Source organism: Camelina sativa, chromosome 16, assembly GCF_000633955.1.
Source record: "Camelina sativa cultivar DH55 chromosome 16, Cs, whole genome shotgun sequence".
NCBI lineage: Eukaryota > Viridiplantae > Streptophyta > Magnoliopsida > Brassicales > Brassicaceae > Camelina > Camelina sativa.
The window spans coordinates 26,258,683-26,274,487 of record NC_025700.1 but is presented as its reverse complement, the minus strand read 5'-3'; the positions used below and the strand labels follow the sequence as shown (position 1 = coordinate 26,274,487).

The following is a 15,805-nucleotide window of genomic DNA, read 5'->3' as shown; positions in this document are numbered from 1 at the left end:
AAACCGTACTTGACACCAAAAAAAAACGAATTTTCCCAAAACTTAAAAATAAATAAATAGAATCAATCTTCTTCTTCATCATCATCGTTTATCACGACCTCTGCCTCTTGGTCTCTCTCAATAGTCATTTTTAATCTCTCTCAATCTCTTGTAGCTTTCAGATCTTTTCTTCTGTGCTGACCCCTCAACATAAATTTAATTTAAGGTTCTTTTTTTTTTTTGTTGCTTTTTAAAGAAGGTAACCATTATATATATATATATATAAAGAAAAATTGAGATATTCTCTGTGTTGCTTCTTCTTTACCCTCTTCTTGTTTCTAATCAAATCCTCTAAAGTTTTCTCCTTTTGTTTTGTTTCTAAATTTTGGAGTAATCTTTGTTTGTGGGGTGCTGCTTTAGGAATAATGAATCGGAGGCAGCAAGTAAAGCGTAGAGTAGGTAAATATGAAGTTGGAAGAACAATTGGGGAAGGAACTTTTGCTAAAGTTAAGTTTGCTAGAAACTCTGAAACTGGAGAACCTGTTGCTCTCAAGATTCTTGATAAAGAGAAAGTTCTCAAGCATAAGATGGCTGAACAGGTCTTTCTTCTTATTTTTATCAAGAATTATATATGGATCTTCTGCTTTCGCATTGCCCTTTTCTTAATCTTCTGTTGATTTTGATCTTGTTTAGTTTCTTTATTGGAATTGTGGTACAGATCAGAAGGGAGATAGCTACTATGAAGTTGATTAAACATCCTAATGTTGTTCAGTTGTATGAGGTACTTACTAACCACTTTTTTTTTTTTTTTAAAGTTATTAGATCATGTACTAATTGGAAAGTAGTAATTTGAAATGGTTGGCAGGTGATGGCAAGCAAGACGAAAATATTTATCATCTTGGAGTATGTTACTGGAGGAGAGCTCTTTGATAAAATTGTAAGCTACTTTTACCACAAATTATGATTGGTTGTTGTGATGATCACATTCTAGTTGAAATCTGATTGTGTAAACATACGATATGAATGAAGGTAAATGACGGGCGGATGAAAGAAGATGAGGCGCGGAGATATTTCCAACAGCTTGTACATGCTGTGGACTACTGTCATAGCCGAGGTGTCTACCATAGAGACCTCAAGGTACTCTCTTGATATGAGAGCTGAACTAGATAAAATGTTCTTTATATATGATTGGATATGAATTACAAAGCCTCCCAATCAAAGCCTTTGAGACATGTTATATAGATAGAGAAGAAAGAGACTACTTAAACCATGTTGAGAGTTACTTTTATAAAATAAAGCTTTCTTCTACACCCACCCACTGTCTCTATTTGTACCCTGCACACATTGGGTGTAACAATTCTGACTCTTCTCTGTTATATAATATTACAGCCTGAAAATTTATTATTGGATGCCTATGGAAACCTCAAGATCTCAGATTTTGGATTAAGTGCTTTGTCTCAACAAGTCAGGGTAATGACTATCTGTTTCCATAGTATTTTTCTTGTCGGATAATCTTTACTGTTCCAAGAAATGGTTTCAATTTTTCCTGGCAACTTACGATTTTTTTGTTGTTCAAAATTTATTCTTACACATTGGCTTATATATATTTGGGGGTAGCAGGATGATGGTCTCCTTCATACATCTTGTGGAACTCCGAACTACGTTGCTCCTGAGGTCTGCCTAAACAGCAATTGATTTTATTATATCTGATATAATACAATCCCTTCAGGGTTGTAACGAACTAGTCTCTTATCTTTGTGGTTTTTAGGTTCTCAATGATAGAGGCTACGATGGAGCAACGGCTGACATGTGGTCATGCGGTGTTATACTCTATGTTCTGCTTGCAGGTTACTTGCCTTTTGATGATTCTAATCTGATGAATCTTTATAAAAAAGTGAGCAACCCCTCTTTTTTACAAAAATTCTCTCTTCCTCCACCACTCCTTGTTTCAACTTTTAAAACTCCTTTTTATTTATATATATGCAGATTTCATCTGGTGAATTCAACTGTCCTCCGTGGCTCTCACTTGGCGCCATGAAACTGATCACTCGAATCTTGGATCCGAACCCAATGACTGTGAGTAATTTTAACAATGCTACAATGAGTTCACATGCCCCCATATCTACACCTGCCCATTGCTAAAACTTTCCTCACAAGCTTATTACCTTTTTATTCATTATATAAGAAGAAAAGTAAAAAATTACCCATGAGTAGAGAGTAATTAATGAGCTCTATCTATATTACTTCAGCGTGTAACACCACAAGAGGTATTTGAAGATGAATGGTTCAAGAAAGATTACAAGCCTCCAGTGTTCGAGGATAAGGATGATTCAAACATGGACGATATTGATGCTGTTTTCAAGGACTCCGAGGTGAGGATCGTTTCATTTTTTTGTTCCATTTTTTTTAAAGTTTATATTAAGAATTATGTACAGGAACATCATGTTACTGAGAAGAAAGAAGAGCAACCAGCGGCAATCAATGCATTTGAGATCATCTCAATGTCAAGGGGGCTTAACCTAGAGAATCTGTTTGATCCAGAACAGGTTTGTGTTTCGATATAAAGAACCGGCACTCTTTGTATTTGTAATCTTCTGTTAATGAAATATTTCTTCTTATAAACAAAAACAGGAGTTTAAGAGGGAAACAAGGATAACACTGAGAGGAGGCGCGAATGAGATCATCGAGAAGATAGAAGAAGCTGCAAAGCCTCTCGGTTTTGATGTGCAAAAGAAGAACTACAAGGTTAGTTAGTAAAAACTCTGAAACAGGAAAGGAAATGAAATGAAAATAATCAATAACTAAGACATGGTATTATTACATTACTTGAAATATATCAGATGAGGCTTGAGAATGTCAAGGCTGGGAGAAAAGGAAATCTCAATGTGGCGACAGAGGTATGTTATATGAGACTATGGACATTCAAGAAAGTGTTGGTGATCATGGTTTATCAGTTTCTGATCTGATCCAGAGTGTTTGTAACTTTGTATGGTGTGTGACAAGCAGATATTCCAAGTAGCGCCAAGTCTTCATATGGTTCAAGTCTCGAAATCGAAAGGAGACACCCTCGAATTCCACAAGGTTAGTCCATAAGTTTTGTTTCGACTTATAATAATATCATAGGGTAGTTTGAGTAGCCGGTTTGATGAGCTAACCAGAGTTTTGACCCTAAAATCAGGTGTTTTTAACAAAAGTAATCGGAATTTAAAAAAAAAAAAAAAAAAAACCGGTTATTTCGGTTTTAATCCTCAAAACCGGAAATTAACTGAAAACCGAGCTAACCGAACCGAATTAACCGTATAAACCGAAGTCCCAGGTATAGGACTTTTACGCTTTTGTTTTGTTGCGTCTTATTACATTAGAATTAAATTAATAACGAGGTTTTGAGATTCAAAAAAAAAAAAAAAAAAANAAGTCACGCGGTGCCAAAATTGGAAATAGGTGCGTGCTGTCGTAAAGGCATAGGGAAAATGCACTCACTCGCGCAACGCGCCTTTTGTGCGAGTGGGGATGAAATAACGTGCTCTGATTGGTTGAAAAAACAGAAATAGTAGCTCCCCTCCTCCTCCTATATTATTTGTTTTTGTTAAAACTTTAGCCCAAAAACTAAAAACGGACTGCTCTTCTCTGTTATGTTTGAAACTCTCATGTCCATGTTTAATTAATCCATGTTTTGCATCCTATGATTAATTTCAAGTGTCAGTTTACCATAATTTTTGAGGAAAAGTTCAATAATTATTTGTTATTGTTATCCTTTCTCCTCTGTTAAAACTTTAGCCGCCCATAATCCATAGACAAAAAACCAAAAAAAACCCTTTAGTATATTTTATCTCTAATCCACAAGGTGTGTTTGCAGTTCTATAAGAAGCTCTCTAGTTCTCTGGAGCAAGTAGTCTGGACGAACAACGAAGCTAAGAAAGAAACAAGAAAGTGATGTATGAATGTCTTTATCTTCTGGGACAAAAGCGTGCTTTCTTTTTTTTTTATGACCTTTTTTGCTTTTCCGGCTACTGTTTGAATGGTGAGAAGGGAAGTGGGATTAGTCTGTGTAACAAAGATGTAAATACAAAACCGCATGACCCGGTAAGGTGCTGTGTTAAAGTCATATCGAAGCTTGTTGGCTAAGCGTTTGAAGAGCACCCTTGTTCGAGTTGATCAGTTTGTCAGCATTGATCTCTTGCACCAAGATTGTCAACATTTGGACGAGCAAAACAGACCTAGGTTTTTGGCATTTCTAGAAGATTTCTTGAGCGTTTGCTAAAAACTCTCCACTTTTTTTATAAGCCGAAAATATTAAGAGATGTCACCAGTGTCATTTCTTCTTTAGGATCGGACTCTAATAAAACTCACAACCTCCTCAGCTTTAAGTTCTAGGATTCATGGTGTGTTGTTTGTGCTCTTTTGTTCTTGAATTCGGCTCGGCCTGTTATATCATTTTTCTCTTTTATTCGAGTTCTTTCTCAAAGTGGGCAATATTTTTTTTATATATATAAACTTATATATATTTTAAAGAATTTAATAAATTTGAACAAACGAAGTAAAGAATATGTAGGTTATAAGTTCTATAGACATCTTGAAGAAGAAAGTCAAAGTTGTCTTTGCGTTGCAGTAAGAAAGCAAAAACAGAAGAAAGTTAAAAGCGAGTCGATCCTTACAAGATTGACATGAAATAGAATATTTGGAGAATAATCTAATTAAGTACTCCAAGCATTTTAGCGTCCAAACGAAACCAATTAGTGCCTCCCTCTCGGATCATTTACACTTTCCTAAGAAAAAAAAGGCGTGAACCTTGCCGTTTAGCCTACTTATTTATTTATTGTCTCGTCAACGATGCACGGTGTGTATTTGTTGTCCTTTGTAGCTTTTTAATGGCAACAAGGCATATAGTCACATATAGATAGATTGGAACTATAAGTTTTGTATATCATTTTTATATAATTAAAAAAATGGCCAAATTTCTTCCAAAAATTGGAATGGGGGTAACTTGGTTTTTTTATATTAATGCAAATAACATACAAACAAAATGTTCTTTACAAGTAAGTAACAATAATAATTGTTTTTGGTTAAGCAAACGCAGACTGACGTCGGCTAGAGAGGTTCGGCGGTTTTCCGGTCGTCATTGGAGGGTTTCTTGATAGCAGTGCTTCCAAAGAGAAAGAAGCCCACGGAGAATCCCGCGATAGCCACGATGAAAACACCAACGTTAAAGGACATAACGGCGAGCATCACGAGATACGCAAGGCCTGTCTTGAGTGTGTACACAGCGGTCTGAGCAATCCCTGGGGCGCAGTTGGTGGAGCCACGACCACTAAGGATCGCAGAATGGGCAAGCCATTCCGCGATTACAGCGAGGAGGAAGACGACAATGAGACATAGAGCGTACATGCCGGAACTTGTCCCAGGCCAGCCGGAGAAGAGAACCTCCGTGTTCTTGCCCCAGAAGAAGGTCATATGCATCACCATCATGTGAGGTTCGGTATGATTCGCCATTGATGATGGTGATGGTGGTGGCATGTTACCATGATCCATTGTACTATTTGATAGGTTTTTGAGTTTTTTGTTTGGCACAAGATCTTAAGAGAAAATGGTTTCGTATATTTATTGTGTTGTTCTTGTGATTTCTTAAATGTTTTTGTGTGGTTTGTACTGCACGTTTTGACTTGTTAAACTTTTGTGTAGTACAAACACTCATTATTTATTAATTCAGAAAATCTCCTAAATACGTGTATTCACCTAATTTTCATGATATAAATTATTAACACAATTTGTGGAATTATAATAGAATTTGTGTGGAATTTTCACAGGGAAAAATGATTACATCATTTGAATATTAATATGAGAAGATGATGTAATTTAATATCCTTACTGAACGTGATGTACTGAAACCCAAATTCAACTTCGAAAACCATATATACTTGAGAAAAAATAATAGAAAGATTGGAACAACTAGAAGAGATCGGCTTAGTTAATTAGTAGACAAAGTTCCGCAACTTTCTTTAGAGACTTTTAAGTAAGCGATTGGTGGGTTAGCCAATGTGATCTTGTTTGGAAACTCAATATTGATAAAGTGATTCCGCCAAATCTCTAGCTAGTGACTTTTTCAGTGAAGACCCTTTATAATGACTAATGAGCACTGTAAGATGTCAAGTTTCATTAGCTTCGAGAAAAAGGATACCATGGAGTATGAGATGGATGGTCATTATGCAAAATCACACACGCGCGAAGCCGCCAGGCTAGGCTCGGATCTTGGGTAATGTGGCTCACAAGGATTGTTCTTCTTGGGACAATTTTTCTATTAACATTTTTGTTAATTTTCCCTTAAGATTTTTGCATGATTCCGGATAAATATTGAAGCTTTTTAGATTGTGTCCAAAAAGGTTTTCCCAATCTTAATTCCCTCAAATCATCCGATTTCGAGACACAAATTTATTCCAGCGAATCTCTCTCTCTCCTTCGTCTATCGTAAATTTATAATCAAGTGTTGCGATTATAGTCTTAAAATACGTACGGTGGTATGGTGTTATAGTATATAGTAGATTTTAACCAAACAAATATTATTTGATATTTAAACTTAATAATCTATACTAGTATTTTTGCAGCAGTTTTTTGCTCAAAAATACTTTATTTTTTTTGGAAAGTTCTTACATTTAATGCATTGTCTTTAATATTAGTTACCAAAAATTTCAAATTTAATTATAAGTAAGATTTAAAAAAATAAGGAAATTTTTGTACTTCATTCAAACATAAATATATGATTCTCTTTCATTTTATTTGAATTTATATTTAAATTATTTTGAATTATTCGATAATATATTTAGTTAATAAATTTTGTGAATTTTTTTCTGCATATGATGTAATACAAATTTTTTAAAACAAATATGTATTACTCAATAAATAAATAAAAAATACGGGTATAATATCCCACATCGCCTTGAAAAATTGGGCAATATTTCAGAGTCATACTATAAAAGAGACCAAAATGATTCATAATACAAATGAGTAGAAAGCTTGACTTATTAGGCATTCAAACTTAAAACACTTTTATTTGGTTTATTCCGTTTCTTTCTTTTAAAGATTTTTTAAAAGTTAAATATTATAAATATTTAAAACTTTTAAAAGTTAAATATTATAAATATTTATATTTTATAAAAAGTATAAATATTATAAATATTTATATTTTTTAGAAAGTTAAACTTCATAAAATTTTAAAAATATTAAAAATATTTTTATAAATAATATTCAAATTTTATAAATATTTAAACTTTATAGAGACTAAATATTATAAATATTTCAACTTTCAAAAAAAAGTTAGAAGACCTTTAAAATATCAATAATATATTTAAACTTTTACGAAACTGCAAATATGAGAAATACTCAACCGTTTTAAGAGTTCTAAGTATTATATTTATTTAAACTTTATAAGAAACGTTAATCTTATAAAATGTAAATGGTTACAATCTTAATAAATAACATATCAACTCAATCTAATATTGACAATACAAAACAATAAATATTAAAAATTAAGATTATATAGTGCGAGTTAAAATATCTCGGGACGGAGTTATATAACGAAACGGGTTTTGTTGATATTTATATAAATTTAAAATATCATTAATTTGGTGTTAAAACGAGTAAAACATCATTTTATTATTTTGTTAACACTATCGGTATCCGAGAATAGACATATCTAATTAAATTGATTAATAAATATTATGTAAAAAATAAATTATACTTCAGTATTATATAGTTTAAACTTATAAATACAACTTATTATTTAAATATTTTAGCTATAAATAATTTATACTGTAGGTCCTAATCTAGTCTTATTTAATATATAAGAAAAAATGAACTATTATTGTAAAGTTATGTAACTTGCCAAAAAAAAAAAAAAAAAGGCTGAACTTTTACGGAATTTGAAGTAATTCGTTGTCATCCAAACACGAATTTGTTTATTAAATTATCAAAATTTCTAAAATTATGGTCGTATTAATATGTTACTAATTGTTTGTTACCATATATATATCTAGACGGACCCCCCTAATGTAAATACCGATTAGAGATGCACTTGGTCCCTTTATTTAGGTTACCTTCTTCTTCCGACTCCGACGATTAAATGGACAAGCTCTCGAATGCTTTCTCTCTTCTCGCTTTCGCCGACGAAGATGCTCCCATAGCTTCTTCTTCTTCTTCCTCTGGTATCTCCTTGTTCCCTCTTTACCCTTTTTTTGTCTCTTACACACAAAACAAGCTTAGGTTTTTCTTTGCGAGAGTCAATTGATTCTTAATATATTGATGACTGTAGAGAGATTTAAGAAGAGTCGATTAAAGGATTGATCTTTCAGTTTTTTTTAGATTTTTTGCATATGGGCATCGAACAGCAGCTTTATTGTTTTTGAAGATTGATGATTCTTGTTTAAAAAAATTTATAGTGAAACAAGAAGAGAGAGCAAAAAATGGGTCAACTGAGGTTGGAGATTACAAGCAGCCACTTGTTTGGATTGACTTGGAGATGACTGGTAATCTTATACTGACTTGTTGTTCATGATCTGTTACAAAGACCCTGCCTTTTAATGCTAATCATAAGTTTTTCAATTGTTTTTTTTTTTGGTAATTTAGTTTAGTTAGTGTTCTAATCTATAGTATAGTCACTCCTTCTTTCATTGATAAAAATCTGCTTGGCTGCAAATAATTTGGGTTAAAAACCATGTAAACATGTACCATTGTTTGACTCTTTTTGAGATTTTTTTGTAGTTGTATGTTTGTCATAACACAGAATGCTATGATATTTGTTCTTTTGAAGGTAGTCCTGAAATTTTTGAGAAAATTCAACTCTTTATATTACTTTGTTGAACACAGTAAAAGGATCTTGGTCCTTGAAGATTCTTTTTAGATTGTCTATGTTCTTATTCTTACTATATTGTGTAGGTCTAAATGTCGAAGTTGACAGGATATTAGAGATTGCATGTATAGTTACTGATGGAAATTTAAGCAAATCAGTGGAGGTAAATTCTTCTCATCTTGTTGAAAACTTTTTTCCATTCACGAAAAGTGGTAGTTTCATAGTCAGTAAGCTATAATGTCGAGAAACTTTTTAAGAGTAGATTAAGTTTTGATCAATGGGATATCGTGGTGACTCAAAATCACTGTGATCAGTTGGAAAAAGAGATCAGAAAGTTCTTGCAGGAACACTGTACTCAGTTGTGGCTATGATAACACTGTTTTAGTGGAGTTTGCAAGACATCTCTCGCCCACTTTTAGATGAAACACTCTTGCTCCTCAACCGTAGATACTTGCTTTATTAGGATTTGTTATTGAATTAGTTTCTCTGCTGTCAGGGTCCAGATTTAGTTGTACATCAAACAAAAGAATGTATGGATAAAATGGGTGACTGGTGTCAAACTCATCATGGAGCTAGTGGTAACTTTCTCTCCTGATATTTTCTGTACTAGAATCTCTGTATTTCCCATGGATTTAAACTATATGACATCGGGGACAATCACTTCAGGATTAACGAAGAAAGTGCTCCTTAGTACGATAAGTGAAAGGCAAGCTGAGAAAGAGGTAAAAGATAAACATGTAATACTGGACTGGTTTGTTGTTAATTTTGCCAAGTTAAAAAGGGAATCTCTATCTGTTTTTAATATCAAGACCAAAATATTCAATCTTTTTGTAAAAAATTTTTGGTGATGGTTAACTGAACTGTTACATTGTGGCAGGTCATTGAATTCATAAAGAAGCATGTTGGTTCTGGCAATCCACTTTTAGCTGGAAACTCAGTCTATGTTGATTTCCTTTTCTTAAAGGTAGGTAGCTAGAACTTGGATGTATCCCCACTCTGTCTGTCTATAAAGCTAACAGTTGCATCTTGAATCCTCGATCATAACCAATGTTTATATTTTTACAGAAGTACATGCCAGATTTGGCTGCCCTTTTCCCTCATGTACTTGTTGATGTAAGTAGCGTCAAGGCTTTATGTGCCCGATGGTTCCCTAAAGGTAACGATAAAAACTGTGAAAAATGCATGTCATCTATGAGAACGAACAATTAACGTAAAATGTAAGTTTGGATATGTTTTTGTGGGGTTGAATACAGAGAAAAATAGAGCTCCAGCAAAGAAAAACAACCATAGAGCCATGGATGATATAAGAGAAAGCATAAAGGAGCTTAAATACTACAAGGAAACAATATTCAAAGCAAACAGAGCAAGAAGATGAGTGGAGTTAGGTCCTGCGAATCCGGTTTAGTTATGGGACATTGTCAAATTTATCCTCGTGATGATTATTACTCAATTGAACTGTGGTTTCCTGATAAAACCAAATAAGATTGTTTACCTACAAAAAAGGATCATCCTTGTTTGTTAATTTGGGAGAAGAAGCAAAAAAAAGTTGCCAAGTTTAGTATTTTTATAGCCTTTTGGATGTGATACGAAAAGCCTAAAATTTGGGTTAAATTGACAAATCGGAAAGTTCCGTCTAATTTCAAGGGTGTATCTGATCAACACAAAAGTCAGAATTCATATATAAAAGAACTAAGAACGCTAGGGACCCAAAGTGTAAAAACGAGAAAAACCTGAGAGAAGCTCGAGTTCATCTCTTCCGATATTGTTGGGATCGATTTTGATCTGCACATTTTTTATTTTCGATTTCCATTTTTTTTTTCAACCCTATTATATATGTATATATATCGATGCCTTATAAAGCCCTAAAGTACTCAGACGTAAATCTTTTTTTTTTTTTTTTTTTTTCTTCCTCCTCTCTGATTTGTTGCTGCAACATTTCAATGGTGTCTAGGATTATTAGACGTTCTTCTCTGTGATTAGTTCCTACATCTCCAGGGTTTAGGGTATACGCTTCATCTTCTTCTTCTTCTTTTTTTTTTTTTTATAACCCCTCCATGAAAGTGAGGTTTAAGGTTTTTTTTTTTAATCGTGTGTTTAATTTTTCTCAGGGAGATTTATGGGTTGATGATCTAATACCTCTTTAGATTCTTCTTCTTCTTCTTTTATCATATATACAAATTACAACTCCCGTTGATCGCTCGTTAACCGGATTCGGCTCAGTGAATTTTTTTCCGATCTTGTAAACCGGTTTATTGATCTCAGTGGTGGCATCGGTTTTTATATTTGTCATTTCTAAACCGACTACAATTTCGGCAGGTAGAGGAAGTTTCAAACCGGTTTTGGCAAATTCATTTCTTGAATCGGATTTGTTTCCTTGGAACTGATTTGTATTCTTAATTGATGTTCGAAGACGTTCATAATCATTTCCTATGTAAGTTTCTAATTCTTCTTGTAGTTATTGTACATTGATTAGGAAATAAAAAAGAAAAGGAATCTATAAGAGTTAACACTAATTTTCTTTCATATAATTAAATTAACTTAATCAGTGTAAATTACTATTAAACAAAAAATTTGTATGCACATACATACGTGTGCGTGGGTCTTAACCAAATCTAGTACAGTATGATTAATAAATAAAGCGACATGAGAGGGAGTTATTATTAGTTGATAGTTTTCTTTGTTTGATTGCCAAGAAAACTAAACTCGGGTGACTAGAAAACGTTAATGTTGATTTCTTTTTTTTTTTAGCTAGAATTAATGAAACTTATATTTTTTTGTCTTTTCTCATCTTATTTGACAGATGAAGGTACCACAAGATGGGTAAAGTTCGCAATGATTCAGGATCAGACGATGATACTGCAACCGAGAAAACTTTTACAAAAGGTCCTTGGACACAAGCAGAAGACAACCTTTTGATAGCTTATGTTGATAAACATGGTGATGGCAACTGGAACGCTGTTCAAAAACACTCTGGCCTTTCTCGCTGTGGTAAAAGTTGTCGCCTTCGTTGGGTTAATCATTTGAGACCGGATTTGAAAAAAGGCGCTTTTACTGAGAAAGAAGAGCAGCGTGTTATCGAACTTCATGCTTTATTGGGAAACAAATGGGCAAGAATGGCTGGTGAAGTATGTAACTTAGTGTGGTTCCCCTTTTGTAGTCTCTCTCTGTTTTCTTGTTTTTGGTCTAATTAATCTTTTTTTTTTTGTGTGTCTTTTCAGCTGCCTGGGAGAACAGACAATGAGATAAAGAACTTTNGAAAAATGCATGTCATCTATGAGAACGAACAATTAACGTAAAATGTAAGTTTGGATATGTTTTTGTGGGGTTGAATACAGAGAAAAATAGAGCTCCAGCAAAGAAAAACAACCATAGAGCCATGGATGATATAAGAGAAAGCATAAAGGAGCTTAAATACTACAAGGAAACAATATTCAAAGCAAACAGAGCAAGAAGATGAGTGGAGTTAGGTCCTGCGAATCCGGTTTAGTTATGGGACATTGTCAAATTTATCCTCGTGATGATTATTACTCAATTGAACTGTGGTTTCCTGATAAAACCAAATAAGATTGTTTACCTACAAAAAAGGATCATCCTTGTTTGTTAATTTGGGAGAAGAAGCAAAAAAAAGTTGCCAAGTTTAGTATTTTTATAGCCTTTTGGATGTGATACGAAAAGCCTAAAATTTGGGTTAAATTGACAAATCGGAAAGTTCCGTCTAATTTCAAGGGTGTATCTGATCAACACAAAAGTCAGAATTCATATATAAAAGAACTAAGAACGCTAGGGACCCAAAGTGTAAAAACGAGAAAAACCTGAGAGAAGCTCGAGTTCATCTCTTCCGATATTGTTGGGATCGATTTTGATCTGCACATTTTTTATTTTCGATTTCCATTTTTTTTTTCAACCCTATTATATATGTATATATATCGATGCCTTATAAAGCCCTAAAGTACTCAGACGTAAATCTTTTTTTTTTTTTTTCTTTTTCTTCCTCCTCTCTGATTTGTTGCTGCAACATTTCAATGGTGTCTAGGATTATTAGACGTTCTTCTCTGTGATTAGTTCCTACATCTCCAGGGTTTAGGGTATACGCTTCATCTTCTTCTTCTTCTTTTTTTTTTTTTTATAACCCCTCCATGAAAGTGAGGTTTAAGGTTTTTTTTTTTAATCGTGTGTTTAATTTTTCTCAGGGAGATTTATGGGTTGATGATCTAATACCTCTTTAGATTCTTCTTCTTCTTCTTTTATCATATATACAAATTACAACTCCCGTTGATCGCTCGTTAACCGGATTCGGCTCAGTGAATTTTTTTCCGATCTTGTAAACCGGTTTATTGATCTCAGTGGTGGCATCGGTTTTTATATTTGTCATTTCTAAACCGACTACAATTTCGGCAGGTAGAGGAAGTTTCAAACCGGTTTTGGCAAATTCATTTCTTGAATCGGATTTGTTTCCTTGGAACTGATTTGTATTCTTAATTGATGTTCGAAGACGTTCATAATCATTTCCTATGTAAGTTTCTAATTCTTCTTGTAGTTATTGTACATTGATTAGGAAATAAAAAAGAAAAGGAATCTATAAGAGTTAACACTAATTTTCTTTCATATAATTAAATTAACTTAATCAGTGTAAATTACTATTAAACAAAAAATTTGTATGCACATACATACGTGTGCGTGGGTCTTAACCAAATCTAGTACAGTATGATTAATAAATAAAGCGACATGAGAGGGAGTTATTATTAGTTGATAGTTTTCTTTGTTTGATTGCCAAGAAAACTAAACTCGGGTGACTAGAAAACGTTAATGTTGATTTCTTTTTTTTTTTAGCTAGAATTAATGAAACTTATATTTTTTTGTCTTTTCTCATCTTATTTGACAGATGAAGGTACCACAAGATGGGTAAAGTTCGCAATGATTCAGGATCAGACGATGATACTGCAACCGAGAAAACTTTTACAAAAGGTCCTTGGACACAAGCAGAAGACAACCTTTTGATAGCTTATGTTGATAAACATGGTGATGGCAACTGGAACGCTGTTCAAAAACACTCTGGCCTTTCTCGCTGTGGTAAAAGTTGTCGCCTTCGTTGGGTTAATCATTTGAGACCGGATTTGAAAAAAGGCGCTTTTACTGAGAAAGAAGAGCAGCGTGTTATCGAACTTCATGCTTTATTGGGAAACAAATGGGCAAGAATGGCTGGTGAAGTATGTAACTTAGTGTGGTTCCCCTTTTGTAGTCTCTCTCTGTTTTCTTGTTTTTGGTCTAATTAATCTTTTTTTTTTTGTGTGTCTTTTCAGCTGCCTGGGAGAACAGACAATGAGATAAAGAACTTTTGGAATACAAGACTCAAGAGACTGCAACGACTTGGTTTACCTGTTTACCCTGATGATGTTCGAGAGCAAGCAATGAATGCTGCAACACAGTCTGGTTTAAACAATGGTCATTCATTGGATGGTCATCATAGTCAAGACTCTCTGGAGTCAGACAGTGTTGAGATACCTGAACTGGATTTTCAGCATTTACCACTCAACCAATGCTCTTCCTACTACAAGTCAATGCTTCGCAGTGTTCCAACCAGTGGCGTGTTCGTGAGACAAAACCCGTGTTTCTTTCAGCCTAATGTGTATCACTTGATGTCATCATCTCCTTCTTACATGTCTACCGGCAAACGTTCTAGAGAACCCGAAACCGCGTTTCCTTGCACCGGTGGATCATATGCGATGAACGAGCAAAGCCCTCCGCTCTGGAACTATCCTTTTGTCGATAACATTTCTGAACAGTTACCGGATAGCCATTTGCTTGATGACAATGCTACATATTATTCTCCTCCTGAGCCTCTTATTCACGAGCTCCCTTCATTCCAATATTTTAATCCTCATGAAGAGCCTGGAGGAGCACAACAATCTAACTCAATGCAGGTGCATGAGTCAGACAACACTTTGGTCCAGTCCCCTCTGTCACCATCATCACTATATGATGGATTGTTGGAATCTATTGTATATGGATCAGCAAGCAAAAAACAGGTAACCGGTACTGATTTAGAATCCACACTGCTGCTTCAGTCCTCTTCTCTACTTGGCCATACCGATGAACCTACAACAACAGGTAATACTCTTTTTCTTTTTGTCTTTAAACTCTTTACGCATTTTATTCAGTTCAGGAAGTCTCCTCTTCTCCATTTGCATGACAAACCTTCAACTGTGAAACAGATAATTTAGGTTGTTTTGGTTCAACTTCTTCAAATGAAAGACGCATATCCTTTGATGGTGATTGGATCAGATTACTTCTCGGTGAGGATACATGTCCCCCCAAGTAGAAGAGGCGTCTACCACAAAATAATTAGCGACGATCGATTAGATTTTATTTCTAAGTAAAGCACCCTTGTTATGCGTTATTTGATGAGTACTGTAGAAGATTTGATCAGATATGGTGAAATGATGTATAAGAGTTCTTGTATCTTGATAGTGATCATGCCAAATGTATTTTTGGATCGATTGATTAAACATTAGCTTCATATAGCTGCATGTATACAATAATAATACTTGGTAGGTAGAGGACTCCATGAAAAGCTTTGTGACATGTAATCCCATGAGACTCATAGAATATGCTTTGTTTGTATAATGCAACGTAGTTCGGAGTTCCACAAGATGTATGAAGGAGACCATCATCCTGCTAGTACCCCCCAAATATATGAAGAGTAAGTACGGAATAACTCCCGTTTCTCTCTCTTGGGGTGTGTTCTGTACGGACGGAGACGAAGTGATGTTCTAGATCTCCGACAACAGATCTGAGCTCCTCTCGTCGTCCTCCTCTCCTCATCTATTCTATGCTTTTCCACGGTGAGAAGGGATGTCATCGACCTTGTTCCAACTGTAAGCCCATGCCTCAGTTGGGCCAATGTTAAAGTGACCTAGCAAATGTGCTATTGGGCCAATGTTACCCAATTTTATATAGTAGACTAATTAAAAAAAAAAAAAAAAAAAA

At 34.3% G+C, this 15,805-nt stretch overlaps 5 protein-coding genes across 7 annotated transcripts; 4 read left to right on the top strand and 1 right to left on the bottom strand.

Annotated features, from left to right (window-relative positions):
- LOC104752594 (CBL-interacting serine/threonine-protein kinase 3) lies at positions 48–4,426 on the top strand. 3 transcript variants are annotated; one of them, XM_019237933.1, is made up of 15 exons: positions 48–205; positions 400–578; positions 698–760; positions 845–916; positions 1,009–1,116; positions 1,369–1,449; positions 1,600–1,653; positions 1,748–1,873; positions 1,966–2,055; positions 2,229–2,351; positions 2,415–2,525; positions 2,611–2,724; positions 2,820–2,876; positions 2,986–3,060; positions 3,836–4,426. In XM_019237933.1, exons 2-15 carry the CDS (start codon positions 405–407, stop codon positions 3,911–3,913), a joined length of 1,326 nt encoding a protein of 441 aa, XP_019093478.1. In that variant the 5' UTR covers positions 48–205; positions 400–404; the 3' UTR covers positions 3,914–4,426. The 3 variants fall into 3 exon arrangements, with proteins under 3 accessions (XP_019093478.1, XP_019093477.1, XP_019093476.1); XM_019237932.1 differs by having other exon boundaries at positions 48–238; XM_019237931.1 differs by lacking the exon at positions 48–205 and having other exon boundaries at positions 275–578.
- On the bottom strand, positions 3,955–5,566 carry LOC104752595 (copper transporter 6). The gene has a single exon (XM_010474785.1). The coding sequence runs from the start codon at positions 5,506–5,508 to the stop codon at positions 5,068–5,070; it is 441 nt and encodes a 146-aa protein (XP_010473087.1). The 5' UTR covers positions 5,509–5,566; the 3' UTR covers positions 3,955–5,067.
- Positions 8,021–10,381, top strand: LOC104752593 (oligoribonuclease). The gene is made up of 8 exons (XM_010474783.1): positions 8,021–8,174; positions 8,409–8,495; positions 8,905–8,981; positions 9,315–9,396; positions 9,485–9,540; positions 9,696–9,782; positions 9,884–9,974; positions 10,072–10,381. The coding sequence occupies exons 1-8, from the start codon at positions 8,093–8,095 to the stop codon at positions 10,191–10,193; spliced, it is 684 nt and encodes a 227-aa protein (XP_010473085.1). The 5' UTR covers positions 8,021–8,092; the 3' UTR covers positions 10,194–10,381.
- LOC104754069 (transcription factor GAMYB-like) lies at positions 11,635–12,114 on the top strand. The gene is made up of 2 exons (XM_010476227.1): positions 11,635–11,943; positions 12,037–12,114. Exons 1-2 carry the CDS (start codon positions 11,635–11,637, stop codon positions 12,112–12,114), a joined length of 387 nt encoding a protein of 128 aa, XP_010474529.1.
- Positions 13,717–15,249, top strand: LOC104752592 (transcription factor MYB104-like). The gene is made up of 3 exons (XM_010474781.2): positions 13,717–14,025; positions 14,119–14,926; positions 15,031–15,249. Exons 1-3 carry the CDS (start codon positions 13,717–13,719, stop codon positions 15,135–15,137), a joined length of 1,224 nt encoding a protein of 407 aa, XP_010473083.1. The 3' UTR covers positions 15,138–15,249.